We start from the raw sequence: 21,968 nt of genomic DNA on the forward strand, positions 1-21,968 counted from the left end.
ACACAGGCAGGAAAATGCTGCTGCAGTCGTCTTGCTTGTGGGCTTCCTAGAGGCACCTGGTTGGCCACTGTGTGAACATACTGCTGGACTTGATGGACCTTGGTCTGATCCAGCAGGGCCTTTTTATGTTCTTATGTAATAAGGCCATTGCAGGCACATGGGAGCATTAGCACCATCGCCCAAACAAAATGCTCTCAACCCTTTTAAAATTATGTAATGTACACCCTAAAGAGTTCTGGTGAGCTAAAAAGTCTGCACAATGTTGTGTGTCAATTTGATTGATCCTAATGAAAGATACTACACAGATTTTGGGCTTGTTTTTCCGTTTCCCTTTCTAGACCATCTCCAGTATTAATTGTAGGAGTTCCATGCAGACTAAACATCCATGGTTTTGGGCTTCTTTTCTGGCAAAATACGTCCCCAATATTTCAAGTCTCAGCAAGCTTTCTCATCTGCTTTGGGGCAACCAACAAAATGGGTGGCAATAGTAGAGATATGATTCCAAAGGGGTAGCTGGTAGTCTGTTTCAGTGACGCCTACATTGTTAGAAGAGTTGGTTTTATATGCTGACTTTCTCTACCACTTAAGGCAGAATCAAACCGGCTTACAATCACCTTCCCTTCCCACAACAGACACCCTGTGAGGTAGGTGGGGCTGAGAGTTCAGAGAGAACTGTGACTGGCCCAAGGTGATCCAGCAGACTTCATGTGCAGGAGAGGGGAAACAAACCCGGTTCTCCAGATTAGAGTCCACCGCTCCAAACCACTACACCACGCTGGCTCTCTGTTAGCTGATAAGGTGTTACTGCTCTTAATTTTACCTGAGCTACTTCATTATATAGGTCCCTGGCTATGGCCTGTACAGCAACCAGATGCACTGCAGGGGTAATGAAACTTCTGCATCTAGTGCAGGGCAAGCTGTAACCTGTGACTGGAAGCAACTGAAAGCCCTAAGTCAGGGGTGTCAAACTCAATTATTACAAGGGCCAGATATGACAAAATGTCACTTGGTTGGGCCAGCCCAGATTGAGAGCGTGGGGGTGGGGGTACTGCCTTGGCTGGCTCACGGGCCGGATAAGAGCTCTCAAGGTGTCGGATCCAGCCAGCAGGCCTTGTTTGACACCCCTGCCCTAAGTGGTATCAGGCTACAGCACTCTACTCTGTATTGTCTCCCTGTGCTGTCTAACACGTAGTAGCTACGAGCCATGGTGACTTAAAGGGAACCCCCACCTTCAGAGGCAGTAAACCTCTGAATACGAGTGCCAGAAGGCAACATCAGGGGAAGGCCTCAGCCTCTATGTCCTGTTGCTGGACCTCCAGAGGAACCGGTTGGCCACTGCGTCTCATCTGATGTTCTTATGAAGGCCTCGGTTTCTATGCCCTGTTGTTGGGCCTCTAGAGGAAGTGGTTGGCCACTGTGTGAGACAGGATGCCAGACTAGATGGACCACTGGTCTGATCCAGCAGGGCTCTTCTGATTTCCATCTACACATGACTGCAAGGTGAGGTGGGCTTGCAGGTCTGAAGTATCGCCAGGGAACACACTGACACCCAGACTTCTTTCCATCAGACTAGAACAGGCATCCTGAACAGGTACTTGGAAGGCAGGCTAACAAATTGAAAATGAATCCAGTGAAGATGAAGGAACTTTTGGTGGGTGAGGCATCTGGAGTCAGTAATTAACTTGTATTGTCTGGGGTGGCCCACTTTCTTGAAAAAAAATGCTACTCCAACCAAACATTTTATACACAGGTGAGACTTTGCACACCTGCTATTTCGTATAGGCTCAACTGATAGAAGTCCATTCATGCCAGTACAAAGCCTCAAACTCAAGGTGAAGTTATGTATTAATAATCCTGTATCTTCTTTGACATTTTAAGTTTGACTGGCTCATCAGATCGCCCCAACATGCTATATCGCTATGGCAACCCAGGTCTTTTCTAATAGGCATACACGCTACACAGTGCAAAACACAGACATGCACTGACGTTTTCAAGGGAGCATGTAACTGGTGAGCACTGAAAATCCCCAAAGCTTAAGAGGTCAAAACAGCGGATATCAACAAAGTTTCTTGAGCCTGCAGAATTCCTATTTCATTAACGCCCCATAGATACATTTAGCCTTCTACGCTGTCATGGCTACTCTTCATCTCAAACTCCAGAGCCCCAGATAGTGCTTTCCAGTGCAAGAATGTGAACGGCAACGAAGCAAACAGCTTCTAGGACGACTTTTAACAACCCAGAGAGAAGAGGCCAATCCTGCCCAACCAGTCCATGGGAACAGCAAGCCGTTCTGAATGAATTTCAATGAAATCCACCCCAGGAGTGTTAGGATTTAGACAACCCAACTGCTCCACATGAAGGGCTGTTACTAGTAAGAGTGACCTTTTTGAATACTCGAGGAATGTCATTTGGATACAATAACACTCCACCAGACACATGAAGAGTTCGTGTTTATTTGTCTACATTCAGCATAATCCAGATGTGCTGTCTGAATGATCCAGACATACAAACCCCCACTCTTTCCCACGAGTTTTAAAATAAAATCTTCACTTATAAAACTGAAAAACACTAAAGCATTAAAATACAGAAAGCTCGTTTTAACTCACTTCACGAAAGCATTAGCAAAAGATATCCCTTATCGATTTAAAGCCATACACAGTGGCAACACCTGAATGTCGTTTAAACGGAAAAAGGATACCGAGTGAACTCAAAATTCTATTTAGACTAAAGTTGAAATGGGAAACTAACAAACCATTAAATACACCATTAAATGTCCAAAATACAGCTAAGTATGAATTACAAGGTACTCAACCATTAGTGACTGATATCACAAAGAGCACTGCAACATGGAAACAGGGTTTACATGTTTACGGTGATGCAATAAAAACTCAATATTCAAAGGGTGCGCGGGTTTAGAAGATACAAGCTAACACCCACGGGAACAGCTGGCTTATCTATATTGATAGTTCATGCTGTGATCATTTCTGCCATAGCCGGCTTGAGAGGCCTGGTAGGAATTGGGAGGCCCGCTGTAATTCTGGTTTGACCCTGGAGAGTTGTAGTTTGACTGAGCGTATCCACCTAGAGAGAAGGGGGGAGGGGGGTTACCAACAGGCCAGTATAGTAACTCCATCAACTCTCGCAAGTCCAAATACAAGGGAGGCGCAAAGCCTCAACAGAATGTCCTGGGAGCCCACAAGGGCTGACCGTCGCTGGCCAGTACCCCCCACCCTAGAGGCACAACAAATCGAGGCTATCTACTATACCTGTTAGTATAGAATACTATGTTGCATGCTACATGGCCTACACAATCATTTCCTCCCACATAAAAATATAATCGCGATTCTAAACTTCTATCGCTAAACCTTTACATATTGATAATATAATTTCAGTTTTTCAAGGAACACCTCATAATAATATTGATCTTTATTTACTAAATTGGTCATTTTGGCCATGATTGCGTATTCAGACAGTGAATTCTAGAAGGCTAGAACCGATATTAATTTTGATTCTTCTACAAACTATATTTTTATGCTGGGAAAACAGTCTTGATTTGTGAAGGCCATGTAGCATGAAACATCTAGGTATATAAGTAATTCTTCCCCCCACCGAATTGTTTCATTTCTTGAATGTTCCTTTTCTCTGTACTTTCCCTCCCCTCCCCTTCATATTAAAAATTAAAATTAAAAAACAAAGCAAATCAAGGCAAGTTTGGAAGAGAAATACTTGAATTATGTGAAACACACGGACCAATCAGCGCCCCCCTCCGGATGCACAAGGAATTTAGGAAAGAAGCAAGGCATAGTGCTTTATGCGGAGCTTCAGCCCAGGCCGGAAGGGGCAGGAGCCCCCTCTCTCCCTGCTATTTTCTAAATGGGATCCCAGCGCTCCAGCCAATCAGGTTTCCTGGATGTGTATGATATCCTGGGGAGGGTCAGCGGGGACCACAAAGAAAAGACTGGATGCGACACCCCACCCCACAGGGTGCAACTCACTGAGAACAAAACCTGACCCACCAACACACAAGCATCTCACAGCTGCGTGTTATACACTCCTTACTGACCTTCCTTACCTTGGTAAGAGGACCCTCCGCCCCCAGATCCTCCCCCATAGCCGCCGTGGGAACCAGCATTGTAGGAGGTGCCTCCTGAGCCATAGTTGTTTGCGCCGCTGCCTCCGCGTCCACCTCCGCCACCGTAACCTGGAATTAAGAAGACACGCTGAGAAAAGTCCCGCCTCTCACACAGACAGCACTGCACATATTCAGGCCCGACAAGGCTTGTGGGAGGTGGCTTTTCAGAAAGGGGCCTTTCCCTTTTGTTAAGGATGCTAAGGTCCCCTTTTGTGGGATCTTGCAACAATAATGGGGCTTTTTTTGTTGTCAACACAGCTGACTTACGGCGACCCTGTAGGGTTTTTCAAAGGCAAGAGACCTTGAGAGGTGGTCTGCCAGTGCCTGCCTCTGCGCTGCGACCCTGGGCTTCCTTGGTGGTCTCCCATCCAAGCACTAACCAGGGCTGACCCTGCTTAGCTTCCAAGATCTAAAGAGATCAGGCTAGCCTGGGCCATCCAGCATGGAACAGAGGGGTTACACTGACGAGAAACTGGAGATCTATCAAGGTAACAGTTTGGGGAGGGGCCGTGGGCAACGGGTAGAGCATTTGCTTGGCATGCGGAAGGTCCCAGGTTCAATCCCCAGCATCTCCAGTCTACCTATGCATTTGAAATGGTTTTGGGGTCAGGAGCCGTGGCTCAGTGGTGGAGCATCTGCTTGGCATGCGGAAGGTCCCAGGTTCAATCCCCAGCATCTCCAGTCTACCTATGCATTTGAAATGGTTTTGGGGTCAGGGACCGTGGCTCAGTGATGGAGCATCTGCTTGGCATGTGGAAGGTCCCAGGTTCAATTCCCGGCATCTCCAGTTTAAAGGGACCAGGCAGGTAGGTGATGGGAAAGATCCCTGCCGGAGACCCTGGAGAGCTGCTGCCAGTCTGAGTAGACAATACTGGCTTTGATGGACCGAGGGTCTCATTCAGTAGAAGGCAGCCTCATGTGTTCCCAAATCCACCCCAAGATTGTTAGATCACAGCTTTTCAGTGTGTTTTCTGCAGCTCCGTTAAGTTCTCGGTGCACGAGCAAGAGAATGAAGCAAACTTGAACAGGGCTTCATAAAATGCCCCATTGGGATTCCTGATGCGCGACCTGCACAAAGCTCTGCGTGCGAGAGGCATCTCAAGACCAGGATCTTGACATTAGAAGAGACGCTGTCTGAACGCAGTTTTTACTTTGCTTATTCCCTGCCACAGAACATCTCAGCACAGCCAATCGTATCCAAGCCACTGGCTCCCTCTCCACCATTTAAGCCTCTACGTCAAGATAAAAATTATTTTAACAAATAGTTAAAAATAGCACAATGGCATTTCCTAAGGTTGATATACTGTAACCAAGTGCCAGACGCAGTTGATAATGGCACACACATTTTGTATGGGAGACATATACAGCCCAGTATAACAACTTGTAGACAATCTAACCAGATGTTTGTATAATTGGAAATAAGACTATACAACCTATATACATGCCTGGTCTGATATGTAACTGTCTATATGTTTGTATATCTATATATATGCTTTGTAAATATGTGTGTATGTTTTACATGGGTTTCAACTGACCACCGAGGAAGGCCAAACAGGCCGAAACGCATCTGGCACGTGGTTACAGCATATCAACCGTAGGAAATGCCATTGTGCTGTTTAACAATTTCTGAAAATAATCTTTTATCTTGAAATAACGCCTTAAATAAATCATATTTTCGCTATCAATTTGTTTTATTTATCCCACCCAACCTTGGGTACCCAGCTTCTTCTTTTTCTTTTTCGGTTGGGTTTCATTCCCCTTTTCCTTTTTCTCCCTCCCTTTCCACCATTCCCAGACTTTCCTCACCCAGTTCTCTTTTAATTTGTGTGAGGCAGCCCCATGTACTCTTTTTGCCTCCTACATAACCACCATCCATCCCCTTTGGAACTCTGACATGCCACGTACCAGAGAGACGCCTGTGAAAGGCTTCCGTGGCTCCCCTGCCCCCACTCAACGCGAACTCACTGAATTTACTTTCATAGTTGTAGTCTGCTCCTCCGCCGCCGCCGCCGCCGCCACCACCGGGAGAGTTGTACGAATTGGAATAGGAAGCGTAGTTGCCTTGGTTGTAGCCCTTCTGCTTGCCTTGCGGGGGGCCGTAGTTACTGTACTGGTTCTGGTTGTACGACTGCTGCTGCTGCTGGCCTTGATGGGACTGGTACCCTGAGCCGTAGGAAGGCTTCTGCTGGCCACCGTGCGGCTGCTTCTTGCCGACATGTTTGGGAGGAGCGGGAGAGCCATAGTCGCCGCCTTGGTAGTAGGAGCCGTAGCCGGAAGAGCCGTAGCCAGAGGAGCCGCCACCGCCCCCTCCTGCGTTGCCGGAATGGCCGCCGTTGCTATAGAACTGACCTAAACAGAAGAGAGTACAGTCAAGACGCTGAAAACACAAGACGGTGGTTTCATAGTGCCGCATGCTCTGGGGCAACAGAGCTAGGGTTGTAGGTGACTACTTGGAATGCCTAGGTTAGTCTGCACTAGCAGTAGAAAAGAGCAAGAGTCCAGTAGCACCTTAAAAGGTAAAGGTAGTCCCCTGTGCAAGCACCAGGTCATTACTGACCCATGGGGTGACGTCACATCCCGACTTTTACCAGGCAGTCTGTGTTTACAGGGTGGTTTGTCACTGCCTTCCCCAGTCGTCTTCCCTTTACCCCCAGCAAGCTGGGTACTCCTTTTACCGACCTCGGAAGGATGGAAGGCTGAGTCAACCTCGAACCGGCTACCTGAGACCGACTTCTGTTGGGATCGAACTTAGGTCATAGGCAGAGCTTTTGACTGCAGGACTGCAGCTTACCACTCTGTGCCACTTAAAGACTAACAAAATTTCTGGCAGTGTCGGAGCTTTATTTGGAACGCTGTACTCCTAGCTTCCCTCACTCCAAAGGGCTGAATGCTTTCAGCTAGTTTTATCTGGAACAAACTCTGCCATGTACTTAGGCCAGGTGTTCTCCCCCACAATCTGTTTAAATAGTTCCATCCTACTTTTCTCCCCAACGGGAGCCCAAAGGGGTTTAGGCCATCCTCCTCCCCTTCCCACAACGATCCACAAGGCAGGCTAAGGCTGAGTGAATGGCCCATGGTCACCCACCAAGCTTCCATGGCAGACTAGGGGTTTGAACCTGGGTGTCTCAGCAATTATCCACCGCACTAGAAATGACCCTGAGGCCGGAATGCGGTCTACCCCTCCGGCTGGAAGAAACGCTCCCTCTTTCCCCTTCATTGGCAGGGCCCAGGCCGAATGTCATGTACAATTCTGCCAAACGTAGGTGCACCCCGCTGTAAAAAATGCCAACATCACAGGAGCCAGGACTAGATTCAAACTGATCGGCCACTAGTGCGGGTTGCTGCGTTCAACTGAAAAGAACTCCAGAACACATAACTATATAATTTCAGGGCTGCATATCCAGTAACTTCACCAATTGCAATAAAATTGTAAGGTCCCTCCCCACCCAGGTGTAACATCTGGAGTGGGTGATGAAGGAAGTAAACTGCTATGTGAATTATTATTATTATTATTTTGAATTTCTAGCCTGCCCTCCCCAGCCAAAACCAGGCTCAGGGAAGGTTACAATACCAAAGTGATATATCTCAAAGGTTTGGATTAAGGTAGTAAAGGTCTGTCCACAGATAGCAACAAGGAAGTAAGCGAGGAACACAATGTGAAGAACTGACAAAATTGTTTTTCGTACACAAAAAGAGCTTGTCTGTTAAACAAACGCCTTTGGACAACTGCCAGTGTCTAAAGATATTACAACTCTGGTGTATTAAATGTTTCTGACCCTGCTAGAAGTTGGGGGCTCTGTTTGTTCAAACTTGTTATCAGCAAGGTCTCTACGTATGCAGAATCTACAGAAAACCTGAAGGCTAGCCCAGCCTCAACAGATGCATCTTTTCCAGCTCTCTGCAGCGATGAGTCTCGACGCAACACGTTATAAGGGCTGAAACTAGACTGTCTTTCGATACTGAAGCATAACATACCCTCCCGAGTAATGAACATGCCAGTTTTCGTGCTATGTTTTCTTCCAATGCAAAAGCTGTCCTGCCAAGTTTTCATCCTGCCTTTCCGCCAAAGGGCTTCAGGGCAGCACGCATGTTTCTCCCCTCCTGACCACAACTCTGTGAGGTTAAGTTAGGCTGAAAGATGGTGACTGTCTTGAGATTGCCCCAGTTAGGTAGGTCTGCAGCACAGAGAGGATTTGAACCTGCGTCTGCCCAGCCTGTCCAAAGACTGCATCAAGCTGCTGCGGTGACGTGGTGTGAGCAAACGGGCTTGGGTACAGTAAGGCAACATGGGTGAGAAATGACTGCAATTCTCCTTCTAAAGCAGTGGTTCCCAAAGTGGCCAGTACCACCCCCTGGGGGGGACTACCTAGGGGGGCACTAAGAGGCAAGGGGGCAGCGGGGGGGGGGCGCCTTCAACTGTGTTGTTTACTAATTTGCAATAGATCATGCTACGGCACCATGCTGGCAAATTTGAAGGAAACTATCAGATTTTTTTTCAGATTTTGAAGAGCTGGTACCACTGGATCAAGTTCATCAGTTTTGTTGAATAAATTTCAACTAAAAAGCTTTAATTTGATTTTGAATAGATGTGCAATTAACAGTTACTGTTTTGAAATTTTATTGTTATTATCTTCTTTAGTGAGTTGTGCAAGCCCCTATTTTGAATAATGCTTTTTATAGGATAGGGTAGGGGGCGCTGGGGTTGAGTTTGTGGGACCAAGGGGGCGGTGGCCCGAAAAGTTTGGGAACCACTGTTCTCAAGCATGAAGTGACATATGGATTACAACAGTTTTCAAACAAAAAACTGAAATCTGGATTCCTGAGAGCAGTCACCAACCTGGCTTCCCCTGAGAAAGACAGGAAAAAAAACACCCATTCATTTGCTAATTCAGTGTGCATTTACCTTTTTAAAAATGCCAATCCCATTTCTTGAATTAGAACTAGAAACACTATACACTTAGTAAAGAATGCTTACTAACAAAAAGTTGTTTTAATTCACTGGGCAAAACCTTAACCAATTCTACTTCTGATCTTTTCCATGTTCTGTTTATAGCCACCAAACTACTTCAACTGTTAATGGCGCTCATGTTTTGCCAAGACTGTGGCAAATACTGTAAGGTAGTGAAACAAAGAATCAGAGACTAGATTAAAAATCTTAAAGACTAATTTATTCCCTGTGCCTTTTAATGTTTAGTAGTTTGTATTCCCTGGGACATTACAGACATCTGTTTTGGGCAACAAGAAAGGGCAGAGCCCCACAATTCAATGGTTGCAACCATCTTGATAAGTTGTCTAGGCTTTTTACCTTTACTCGCAAAAAAAAAAAACTTCACTGCAACTAATCAAACCATTTTCATTTTTAGAAAACATATAACCTGACTGTAGGTCTGAGATGTTATACCATACAAACACAAAGGATGCAGAGATTAAAATTTGCACATTATATGTCACATACAAGTCAACATTATCCATGCTTAAAAACCATGAGGCAGTAGCAGCCTCTGAAATGTTAAAGAGGTCGGGTCTCCTTTCTGAGGCATCCAACCCACCTTTCGGGACTTAAAAGGGTTAAAGTTTTGTACAAAACCTGTTGTAAATTAAGACAAGTCAACACTTTTGGTTACTCCTTAAAAATAAGAGATGTTTTCCATAAAAAGCATACAGGGGAGGAGGGGTTTTTTGTTTGGGAGCGGAACCGACTTAGGATCTCGGTTGTGCGCAACGCACAAAGACATTCCTCGAAATTGGTTTCCCCCTGTAGCGAACATCAATATGACCAAGTTTCAAAGGCAAAGTCACAATAAAAACTGCCACTTTGTAGGCTAAAGTTCAGACAAGCTGCGGTGAAAAGCCACTGTTGAGAAACCCAGTGAAGCACGGGGACACAGCACGAACACTTTGGATTTTGGAGTTCGAGAAAATTGGAGTAAAAAGCTGTTTTATGTGCAATACTTTTAGATGATCTAGGAAGACCCAAAATCATGATAGCCGTAGCAGTCTGTGAAAAAGTCACCTACAAAAGGGGGAGACAGAGCAGAGAAAAAAAATTAGAATTCTTTTGAAGATGGCAAAATGTGCCACATTTTTTAAAATTATTTTTTTTATTTCTCTGCTCCCATCAACCCCCTCCCAACAAAGGCTTCTCAAAACAACTTGTGCATTTTTTTTTTAAAAAAAGGGAAACTTCTACAACAATGGTGTATTGCTTCACTTGGCTTAAAAGCAGAGAAATTTTTAAAAGCAGTTTAAATGAGATCTCGTTTTCCTTTCTCCCGCATGTCATGCCCAGCACAGCACCTCATGTAGTAACCAGGTTCTGAGTTTCACTAGTCCTGGGGATGTCGTGTTTAAGGTTTGCTGAAAACACAGAACACTTACTATAGCCTGCTGTTGCAGAATTGCCACCGTAGCCATAGCTTCCATATCCAGCACCTAGAAAAAAACGTATTACACAACAGTCAGTCCGCAACGTTAACAATACAAACAACACACTGGAACCCACTTTCTAGGCTTACACAAAAGATACGCAGAAGCTACATTTATTCAGTCATAAAAAGAAATAAGTGGGAAGAAGAGGAGGAGGGGGAGGAAGAAGAGGAGGAGGAGGAAGAGAAAAAGGAAGAAGAGTTGGTTTTTATATGCCAACTTTCTCAACCACTTAATGCAGAATCAAACCAGCTTACAATCACCTTTCCCTTCCCCTCCCCACAAGACACCCTGTGAGGTAGGTGGGGCTGAGAGAGTGTGACTAGCCCAAGGTCACCCAGCTGGCTTCCTGTGGAGGAGTGAGGAAACAAATCCAGTTCACCAGATTAGCAACCGCCACTCATGTGGAGGAGCGGGGAATCAAACCCGGTTCTGATCAAAGTCCACCGCTCCAAACCACCGCTCTTGACCATTACACCACGCTGGCTCCCAGCAAGAAGCCCAGCAGGTGGCTATACTTGGGCCTGAATTCAGGTTTCAATTCCGGTTTTTTTGCTTCATTATTGGAAGTCTCAATGTCAGGATAATACCCTCTTTTTTCCAAGATGTAATAGAACTACAGTTATACTGAAGTCTCAGATTACAAATCATGTTATGAAACTACACGTACAAATTATTTTGAAGCTCAGAACCTAGGAGTGGAGAAATGCAGCGAACTTACCAGCATTCATATAGCCTCCATGGTTGGCGCTGCCGAAGCCACCTCTGCCTCTACCGCGGCCTCTGATATTTCCACCTCTACCACGACCCCGCATGCTCGGGGGAGGTGGCACTTCAGTGTGCATAGGGCCTCCCATACCATAGCCTGGATTATGCTGTTGAAATAAGCAGAAGTCCAGGTGTTCAAAGTGAAAGAGACAAAAAGCATTTACTTATTTGCAACACCTGCTATAAGCCCTCACCCGTGCCCAGTATGACTGACTTCAGCCCCTATGCCTGGCCATCAACTAAACAGCACGATGGCTCAGTATAGGTGTAATTAACATATATCATTTAAACACACGACATCCCATTTAACAAACTCCAACATAATACAGAGACCATACAAATAATACAAAATGACAAACACAAATTCTACCCAACACCGTCAAACTCATGTAATGAATGCAAAAACTGATAGTCCACAACAATCCCAAGGACGTGCGTGATGTCCAGCGACCTCAATTTGTAATAAACACAACGACAATCCACCTTCTATCGAGGAAGTGAAAAATCACTGGTAAAGAACAAGGAAACGTGCCTTCCGTATCAAGCCACACGTTTTTGCAAATAATAGCTTCATCAGCCTATAAAGCATATGAAATATCACAAGACCGCAGAGGGTTCAACAACCGCGGGTACTTTGATTCTTGAAGTCCGCACAGGGCAGGTTTTTCTCTTTATTCTGGTTGTAGCCATCAACTAAAGGTTATTTGTCAAATTGCCCTGAGTAACTCTCTCCCTCTGTTTGGCGGCGGCACAAGTGTTATTTGATACCCCTCCAAGCACAGACTGCAGCATATTTACACCAACCTTCACTGGAAACTTGGGTCCGCCTCGTGTGGGCATAGGGGCTCTTTTCTTCTTCTGCTCCATTGGAAGGGGAGCATCTGGGAAAAGTTTTTCTAACGCAGCCAGCGCAGCGTAAGCCTTTGCCACTTTTTTGTTTGAACCAGCCCCTTGGAACTTCTGCCCGTCGACCTCAACCTTCAAGACAAGATATCAAATCAAATCAAATTTATTAATACGGTCAACTGAACAATCACCTCCCAACACATCAAAATTTCCAGACTAAATAGTTTTGCATCGCAGAATCACAGACTGTCCATACAAATAAAGGCGTAAGATCAATAAAAACAACCCCTGGTTTAAATTATCACCTTAAAATTGATAAAATTGTAAAATATTTTAACGACCATTCTCTAATAAAGTTCTGAGTATTTTAATAGCAACAGCGCAGAACTTGGCAGTTTAGCGCATAAGCTGAGGGTCTTCTCCTAATAAGAGCTTCTTTGCCAAAAGCTCAACTGACTCTTCAGGGAATTTACCAAGCAGTGGGGAAATAAGCTTTGATCTAACTCCGTGGTAGAATGGGAACATATCAGTGGATGTTCGATGGTTTCAATGTCCAGTCCCACATTGACAAAACCTCTCTGATCTAGGAATCTTCTTATATTTCCCTTCTAAAACAGCTGATGGTAGGGCCTGGTATCTGGCAAGGGTAACGGCCTTCCTATAATTACCGTATTTTTCCGTGTATAAGACGAGCTTTTTTCTTTAAAATTTAGCCCCAAAATTAGGGGGGTTGTCTTATACACAGGTGGCTGTTGCCGCCGGCCCTGTTAGTGACAGGTGGGGCAGGCAACAACAGCCACCTCTTTCCCGCTCGCTCTGTCTCCGCCCATCAGCTGGTGGGCAGGGAAAGAGAGTGAGCAGCCAAAGAGTCCTGTGCCCTGGCCGGCATCCAAACCGGCCCACCTGACCAGGTAGGTGGTAACCGGTTTGAACGCTGGACGCCGGCCGGCCAGGGCACAGGACTCTTTTGCCCTATAAGACGCCCCCATGTATAAGACAACCCCTATTTTTTCTTAATTTTAGGGTAAAAAAATAGGGGTCGCCTTATACATGGGGGCGTCTTATAGACGGAAAAATACGGTAATAGGTTGAAGAAAAAGAAGCTGCAGGTGAGAGTAAGTATCAGGTACTAGGAGAAGTGGTGGTTTTCCAACGTCTGCTTGGCATTCAATGTCTTCAAGACAAGACAGACGTGTCAAAGAGATCTGCGCCTGGCCGAGCTCATAAATCGCACCCCCTCAGCAAGTGTTCCAAGGGTCACTATGTAAGTATTCACGGTCCCTCCAACCTCACCTCCATCACAAACCGCTTGTCGTGACTGCCGCCAGTTTCAGAAATCAGCTCGTATTTTAAGCCGCGACGTTTCTCATTTAGTTCCATGACTGGGTTTTTCCCGTGCTTTGTCAGGATCGGTCCCTGCTGTTTCACATTCTAAGAAGTTAAAATGTATTGTTACCTTTATGTAGTCTTCATCATTCAAAAGTAGTGCAAGCCAGAGGATTAGAAGTGTTTAAGGAAGCACTCACTAGTTCCCCCTAGTTCAGTTTTCTGACCTCTCAGTGCCTAGCCAAGCTAAGCAAGGTAAGGCATGATACACTCCAAAGCCTCAATAACATGGGCCCGTTAAGAGTAATACAACATTGTCTTTGTGCATGCGCAGAGGGAACTATTCTGGACACACGACAGCAGCAGATACACTGACCATGTAATGCTATAGTTCAGGTAAAATCATGCCTTTAAGAGGTACGTGAAAAAAAAAGGAAAGATGGAAATGCTGGGGGTAGTTTTAAGAGGAGGGCTGTCGCTCAGTGGTAAAGCATCAGCTTGGCATGCGGAAGGTCCCAGGTTCAATCCCTGGCATCTCCAGTTAAAGGGACCAGGCAAGTAGGTGATGTTAAAGACCTCTGCCTGAGACCCTGGAGAGCTGCTGCCGGTCTGAGTAGACAATACTGACTTAGATGGACCCAGGGCATGGTTCAGTAGAAGGCAGCTGTATTTGTACATATATGGCATGCGGAAGGTCCCAGGTTCAATCCCTGGCATCTCCAGTTAAAGGGACTAGGCAAGTAGGTAATGTGAGAGACCCCTGCCTGAGACCCTGGAGAGCCGCTGCCGGTCTGAGTAGACAATACTGACTTTGATGGACCAAGGATCTGATTCAGTATAAGGCAGCTTCATGTGTTCAAGATATAGAGGACTTATATGGGACACAGAGGAAAAGGGCACACAAGGGAGAACAGTGAAGCATGGCACTGGACTGAAGTTTCTGAAAATGAAGAGCAGATGCAATGTGGAGTCACTGGGATTCTAGCCCAAATAACCCAGAGGAGATTTCTTGCACTCTTAGGCCTACACAGCCAATGTTCACCTCTGTTTGCTCTGATGGAGAAGCAGCACTTGGAGTACAAACAGTCTCCACCACGGGAGGAGCCGAAACAGCCACCGGCTTCTGATCCGTTTCCTCAGCCGATTCATCCCCCTTGTCTCTGCCTTCCACACCGGTAGGCAATCCCATGTCTTGTAATACCTAAGTAATATCAGAAAGACCAGCCACATTTAGCCTGATAGGTTGCTGAGAGGCTGCTATAATTTCTAAATGCACTACTGCTGAATCTCCAGGAATGAGCAGCCAGCCAACTTGAATCTCTGGTTCGTTCAAGGGTCGTACCGAACACTGCATTTACACTACCCATAACCTTTAGAAACTAAAACTCTAGTTTTTGACTTTCCATATAGACAAACCAAGATTTATCGTGATGGATAGCCATGTTAGTCAGTAGCAGTAGAAAAGAGCCAGTAGCACCTTGAAGACTAACGAAATTTCCAGTAGGGTATGAGCTTTTGTGAGCAACAGGTCACTTCTTCAGATACAGCTAGAATGTGAGTCCATCATACACTCTAGCTGTATCTGAAGAAGTGAGCTGTGACTCACAAAAGCACATACCCTACCGGAAATTTTGTTAATCCATCTATGATGGACTCACGTTCTAGCTTTATCTGAAGTGAGCTGTGACTCACAAAGGCTCATACCCTACCAGAAATTCTGTTAGTCTCTCAGGTGCTACTGGACTCTTGCTCTTTTCTAAACCAAGATTTTGTGCAAGGAAGTATCAGACGATGTGTGTCTTTGGGGGGGGGGGACACTGCTGGCCTTTAAACCTCTCCATCAACAAGGGTTGTGACTGAAATGCAAGCCTCACAGGACAATCTGAAAACTTCCCCCTTCTTTGAGAAGGGGTCACAACACCTGGAGAACCAGGTTTGATTCCCCACTCCTCCACATGAGGAATGGACTCCAATCTTGAGAACAGGGTTTGTTTCCCCACTCCTCCATACGAAGCCTGCTGGGTGACCTTGGGCTACTCACAGCTCTGTTAGAGCTCTCTCAGCCCCACCTACCTCACAGGGTGTGTGTTGTGGAGAGGGGAAGGCGATTGTAAGCCGCTTTGAGACTCCTTAAATGTGGAGTAAACGGGATATAAAAAACCAACTCTTCTTCTATATCTTTGGCTTATCTTAAGAAAGCCATGCACCAGAATGCCCCTTTCAAGTATAAGAAATACAAGCTGTGTTTAAAGGCAAATGCTGTATGGGTACTTTAAAAAAAGGTCTCATCATCTACATTATTCACAACCATCTCTTACCTTAACTGCTACATGTAGTTTGGCTGTCTTTTTGGAAGGTCCGGATGCTTCGTACGTGACACCGTCGACTTCCACAGACATTGTAAATATAGGAGCATGAACTGGACCTGTCTGGGACACCAGTTTATACTGCAGCCCGGGTTTTAGCTGGTTCAATTTCATCAGAGCGTTCATGGCTTGTGGAGGTTCTGATTTCTCCTCTGAGCAGAAGAAATTGGGTGTCAGAGCTGGACAGCTACATAACGTCCTCCCTGTACCACCATCATCATCCAGCGTGCCAAGTACAGAGACCTACAATTCACAGCTACTAAACCAGAACAGCAAAGCAGCAAAAGCATGACATTCATTTCTCTACTTCCTACTAGCTATATAAAAACACGAAGGCCAAGTAACAGCATTAGCAAGCACCTGGAGAACTAAATATACCTACCTCTTGTCAACTCAATACCTTTTTTCTGAATCTTCTTTTTCTTTTTGCTTGGGGACTTCTCATCTCCGTCTTCTTCCATGGGACGCTTCAAGGGGGTCATAGCATAGGTAGTGCTGGGGGGAATCTGGACTGTAGACGAATGTGGGAAGTCGATTAACAACACTAACAGCTACGCTAAACACTTCCACAGAAGCAAAGATCCCAAGCGCTAAAGACCTACCAGTATAGTCAACCGGATTTTCGTTTTTGGGTTTCTTGGGCATCTTGGAGGGCAACGGATCCATCCCCAAGACTTTGTGAAGCTGGCCGAAGGCAGCAAGCCTCAAAGCGTGCTGGAAAGACAGAAGGCACATTAAAGGCGCGCCCCTACCTCGCTCTTGGGTCTCCACACACACACACACACACACACACACACACCATATCCGCGATCCCAAAACCCAGCTCAAACATTTCAAGTCGAAAAAACTCTGCAAAACAAACCTCAGCACAAGCTTTGGCCCTTAACGTTAATAATTTCAAACAAATGACAACTCGTTTCTGGCAGATCATCACAAGCCTCCTGGCATTATTGGAATGGGACCTTTTTTTCCCCCACGTTGTGGAGATTACTAGCTATCATGAATTAACTCGTTGTGGTTTCGTAACACATCTGTAATCAGAACTATACCTGAGCACTCTGTGTGATATCTTCCCTTTGTTGTCTGTCTAGATGCCCAATAGCATCAGTGGCTTCTTTTTCACAAGGATCATAAATACCAGAACCATCTGAAGGCAGGAAACAAGGAAGATATGCAGAGAATTATCCTAAAGGTCTCTAGGACTGAAATATTTCCCTTAGCATCACCAAAGTGCGATGTAAAGCAGCCCAGATGGAAGTTCTCGATCAACGGCCAGTGATCTCATCTAGTCTACAAATAAGTTCAGCAATGGCATCAGGGCAAACTTGACAACGCCTTCAAGCCCTCCAAAACAATCTGTCACATCCAAGTAAGGAAACTGGAATTATGGGGGGGGGGGGTCCACAGTTTTAAGTGCATTTTTTTAAAGGCATCGCGGTGGCCCTACGCAAGAAGTCTTCAAGGTAACGAACTAAAGACAAAACAGGAACTGTCCAATTTGGACTGGGCACAAGAGGCCTAGAGCCAAATGAATCTGCTACCACAGCCACCAAAGTTTCTCAAACAGTCGAGAACCGCCTAACCTGGCATAACTATTCCTGATGCGAGGCATTCAAGAACTCTTCTCAGGGCCTCGCCGGCTCCCATAGGCCGGTTGGCTGTTCCAATTGACTTCTCGCACAGCAACTCGAGGGGCTGAAATGACATTTCAGAAAGTTTTTTAAAAACGGTACATACTAATACATTATTACACTTGTAGGCTCTTCTGACCAGAACAGCATACGTGACCATAACTGTATTGGATCTACTGCCAAACCTATCCGGGCAATTTCTGTATATAGCTTGAAAGGCTGGGCCTTGCCCTACTGCCATCTAACCCTCGAGCTAAACATTTAACCCAACCGAAAGGCACATGCACAGAGATGTGCTTTTGCCCAGAGAAGAGTTCAGCTAAGGAGCTGGAGAATCTCGCTCTGGCACTGGGCAAGTTGCCAAGTTGACTGCCTTCTGTAAAATGGTAACTGGTAAACGGAATAAACATTGCAAGTGGAACAAAGGAAAACAAGCTAGCCTGCAACAGGCAACAGATAAAATGCACCCTGTGCATGTTTCTGCTTCCTACTTGGGAGAAGGTTATCACCTTACTACTAATCTCACCGACAGCCTAGGTGGAAAGATTCCATGGGAGACAGGAAGGACGTTGCTGTCTGAACGGTGATATGGAAATTCACATTTGCTCAGCACCGCAATCCCGGGTCTTGGTCAGTGGCACTCAGCCCACCACTGCTAAACCCGGTCCCGGTCTTGGTCAGTGGCACTCAGCCCATCACTGCTAAACCTTGGCCAGCTCTTGGAGGGAGGGAGAGGGAAGGACCTCCCTCTGTGCTCCCTTGCTCTCTCAGGGAAAAAAAGCCAGATTGCCAAAGCTCCTCAAAGAGAGGAAACTGGTTGTGGACAACAAGGTGTAAAGCTGCCTCCTCCCATTACGGCTAGCTTGGTCATCCCCTGGGTGGCTGCTGTGGTGCTAGTTGTATCCCCTTCTTCTCCCTGGCTAGCTAGCTTGGTCTTTCCCTGGGTGGCTGCTGTGGTGCTAGTTGTACCCCCCTCTTTTCTCTGGCCAGCTGGCTCTCCTTCTGACATTGCTCCAAGGCTGGGATGAGAGCACCAATGCCGCAGAGAAGAGCAGAGGGTTGTTGGACAGGATGAGCAGAAGGGCATCTCGGCCATCTTCTTGGCATGGAGTAGGGGGTCACTGGGGGTGTGTGGGGGGGGGAGGCAGTTGTGAATTTCCTGCATTGTGCAGGGGGGTTGGACTAGATGACCCTGGTGGTCCCTTCCAAGTCTATGATTCTAGGACAACCCCTTTACTTCCAAACCTGGTTTTAAGGCCTGCAGCTTTTTGGTGGGGCACTGTCAAGCCCCAGCCAACCTACGGCGACCCCACAGATTTTCAACATAAGAAGAGTTGGTTTTTCTATGCCGACTTTCTTTACCACTTAAGGGAGACTCAAACCGGCTTGCAATCACCTTCTCCTTCTCTCCCCACAACAGACACCGTGTGAGGTAGGTGGAGCTGAGAGAGTTCAGAGAGAACTGTGACTAAGTACTAATCAGGGCCGAGATCTGATAAGACTGGGACAGCCTGGCCTTTCCAGGTCGGGGCCAGCTTGCTACTGACCCATCTTCCAGCCCGTGGCAGCAGCTGTTTCAAGACGGGAAACCACAAGCTCTACAGGGCAACGGCCTGGCTCACTTACCCTGGAACACTGGGCAGATGCTACTTTGGGGGATAGTAAGAGAGTGTGTAGAGCCTCTACTGGCACTCGATGGGGCCTTATTCCTCCACAACATCAATCTACCACTGCTGTGTGGGTACACCACCTCCTGCCGGTCTGTCTCTTCAACAACTCCATCTCAAGAAGCAGAGTTCATAGAATAGAATCATAGAGTTGGGAGGGACCACTAGGGTCATCTAGTCCAACCCCCTCCGCAATGCAGGAAATTCACAACTACCTCCCCCCCCAACACCCCAGTGACCCCTACTCCACACCCAGAAGATGGCCACGGTGCCCTCCCTCTCATCATCTGCCTAAGGTCATAGAATCAGCATTGCTGACAGATGGCCATGTAGCCTTGTTGGCTCTAGCTGTGTCCGTGAAATACTGGCGTGACAATTAGCATCAAACATTGGATGCTCGTTCCATGAACAAAGAACTAAAACGAGACCGGGTTGAAACTGATTTAACAACCAACCCTATGCCGTTTTGGAAAGGAACGTTTTCTTAAATCATGCCCATCCTTTGTGAATGGGATGCAACTCCCACTGTATGTATCTTGAATACCTTTGACCTAATTATGCTTTGCAGCATGTTTCTGAGAAAGGCAAATACAAGGTGCAAAATTACCCATCCTCTAAGTGGAGCCCAGGTAGGAACACGGGTACACAGATCTCTCAGCACCCTGATGACAATCACACAAGACTTCAAGCCATTCGCTCTGGCCTAGGACAAAGTAATAAGCAGGACAGGATCAGTAGTGAATATCAGAACCAAGATGAAACATTTTTTGTAGTGCTACTTTGTCAAGGGTAAACTATGTACGTCTCTTCATTACTTTTTAAATTCTGTATTTGTAGTAACTGCACAAAAAAATTACTCTTAACACAAAGCAGCAGCTATATATATATCTACTGTTTCACTGAAAAACTAAAATTCTTTTTACGTGCTTCTTTAGCAACTGTACAATTTAACAGATGCTAAGTTCTGCACATCTACAGCACAGCATTAAGATGCTTTTAGCAAAGTTAGGCAATTACAACTTACAAGTTTTTCTACTTAAAGACAAATATAAGAACAAAATGCAAACCTGGAACCACTTGGCGTGTCGGAGTGACGCCAAGGCAGCAAGGCATTTCTGCCTGTCCAGAACGTCCGGTGAGTCGTTGACTGATAGCGTTTCTATTCGTGGGTGGAATAAGAAGACAAGGTACAGTTTGACCAAGGGGGTTCTGTCGGGTGGAGAGGGGATGAGGCAGTTTCCTAAAGGGCAGCTGAGGCTCCCAAATATGTCACCTACCTACAGCTGAAAGAATACCCTCTAATACCCTTTTCCTTTTCACCCTTATGAACTAGCAGCCACATAAGGAGAACGTGGGAACTAGCTAAATCCTACCCAGGGAAAGAAACCCTACAAGTAAGGAAAGAAACCCTGCACTATGTTAAATAGGCTACAAGAAGAAGCTAAGAACTACACTCACATCAAGGGAAAGTTAAAATTCCACTCCCCATTCTGTATCTTTCAAAAGTATATAAACTAGAGGTTTTCTGGCAGGGAACCCCCTCCGCCCACAAGGCTTGACTGCCCTGGCCCCAGCCCATGACAGATTGCGTCCTGTTGGTCAAAGGTCCAGCGTCCCTAAAATCGACAAACTAGAAGGCTTGGTAGATGTGGTCAGATATCAGAACCATAAAACAGTCAGAGAACAAAACCATCAACAAGTCTGTGCTGCAGCAAAACTGAAGATAGGGGAGAAGCGGAGGGTTTTAGATAAGGCTAAGCTCAATCGCTTGAAAGGCACCTGCCGTGTGCATGGCTCTCCAGGCTATGGAACAAATCCAAAGAGGAATGAGCTTTTCAAGTTTTGGGCTAACAGGTGAATTTACACACGCTCATCGCTGCACCATCAAGTGACGACGTGCACATCAGCAAACACTTCACTGCCTCCTGTTCTCTTCAATGGAGGCAGTTCACCCATTCAGCTCAACCCGATGCTTTACAACTATGGCACCCATGGGAACAAGCCCTGATACATACTTCATAGGGATGCAGTAACTTTATCCAAAACTCCGCAGCCTACAATTCCACTGAACGGGAAGAGAACTGAACGCCACGGATCATTTTTGCTGCAACGCAAACTGCTTTATGTAAAAACATCCAATTTAATGAACATGCAGAAGTCGTTTAAACTAAGACTTCAATGGTGTTTTTTTTTAAAAAAAAATCAAGGCTTATCACATCTGCACCAGCAATTCCAAACATCTGCTGAAAACACACACTCACACTTCATTCAAGGGCTTTGGTCATACACAGGCCCAAGTATTTAAAATATGCATTAATCAGGAAGGTGCTACTCAAATTTTAGGAACCTGTGAGCCACAACAGTGCGGCATTACAGGCATGATGTTGGGTTGCGTGACATTGTTCTGCCTAGTTAGAAATTGAACACCACATTGAACAGTGAAATTTGCCGCCACAGAATGTGCTTCCAGATGGACTGTCAGCAGCGTTCGTTCCTCCGTACCTCCAGCTAATATTTTTTCCATTTCTTCTCTGACAACCGGGGATGTCAAGTGGATTGTAAGTGTCAGCGGGGGCTCTTTTGTATTCTTAATGATAATTGCAGCTTCACTGATAGACTGGATAATTTCGTATTTATCTTCGGTAATAGCCTGAAACACAAAGAAATGCCGTCAGAGATTTCCCGCCCCCCAGGTCTCCTCCTCACCAGTGCGATGCATCAGTTAAGAGCGTAGGACTTGTATCTGGGAGACCCGGGTTCAAATGCCCATTCGTGCCACAGAAGCTTGCTTGGGGCGGGGGGGAAG

At 46.0% G+C, this 21,968-nt stretch overlaps 1 protein-coding gene across 4 annotated transcripts in view; it reads right to left on the bottom strand.

The window, feature by feature from the left end:
* Positions 1-2,433: 2,433 nt before the first annotated feature.
* ILF3 (interleukin enhancer binding factor 3) overlaps positions 2,434-21,968 on the bottom strand; it is a 28,262-nt gene continuing 8,727 nt past the window's right edge. Inside the window, exons 4-19 of one of the 4 annotated variants that reach the window (XM_056847882.1) lie at positions 21,665-21,812; positions 20,230-20,321; positions 19,770-19,865; positions 17,448-17,559; positions 16,914-17,011; positions 16,467-16,578; positions 16,265-16,375; positions 15,817-16,016; positions 14,541-14,699; positions 13,466-13,603; positions 12,131-12,304; positions 11,280-11,433; positions 10,511-10,564; positions 6,098-6,481; positions 4,073-4,201; positions 2,434-3,081 (exon numbers count right to left, since the gene is read on the bottom strand). In XM_056847882.1, the coding sequence (XP_056703860.1) occupies positions 2,951-3,081; positions 4,073-4,201; positions 6,098-6,481; positions 10,511-10,564; positions 11,280-11,433; positions 12,131-12,304; positions 13,466-13,603; positions 14,541-14,699; positions 15,817-16,016; positions 16,265-16,375; positions 16,467-16,578; positions 16,914-17,011; positions 17,448-17,559; positions 19,770-19,865; positions 20,230-20,321; positions 21,665-21,812 (2,292 nt within the window). In that variant the 3' untranslated portion in view covers positions 2,434-2,950. Of the gene's footprint in view, positions 3,082-4,063; positions 4,202-6,037; positions 6,482-10,510; positions 10,565-11,279; positions 11,434-12,130; positions 12,305-13,465; positions 13,604-14,540; positions 14,700-15,816; positions 16,017-16,246; positions 16,376-16,466; positions 16,579-16,913; positions 17,012-17,447; positions 17,560-19,769; positions 19,866-20,229; positions 20,322-21,664; positions 21,813-21,968 lie in introns of all 4 variants that reach the window. The other 3 variants (XM_056847879.1, XM_056847881.1, XM_056847878.1) reach the window with 3 other exon arrangements.

The sequence above is a fragment of the Euleptes europaea genome, chromosome 4 (genome assembly GCF_029931775.1).
Source record: "Euleptes europaea isolate rEulEur1 chromosome 4, rEulEur1.hap1, whole genome shotgun sequence".
NCBI classification, from domain to species: Eukaryota; Metazoa; Chordata; class Lepidosauria; order Squamata; family Sphaerodactylidae; genus Euleptes; species Euleptes europaea.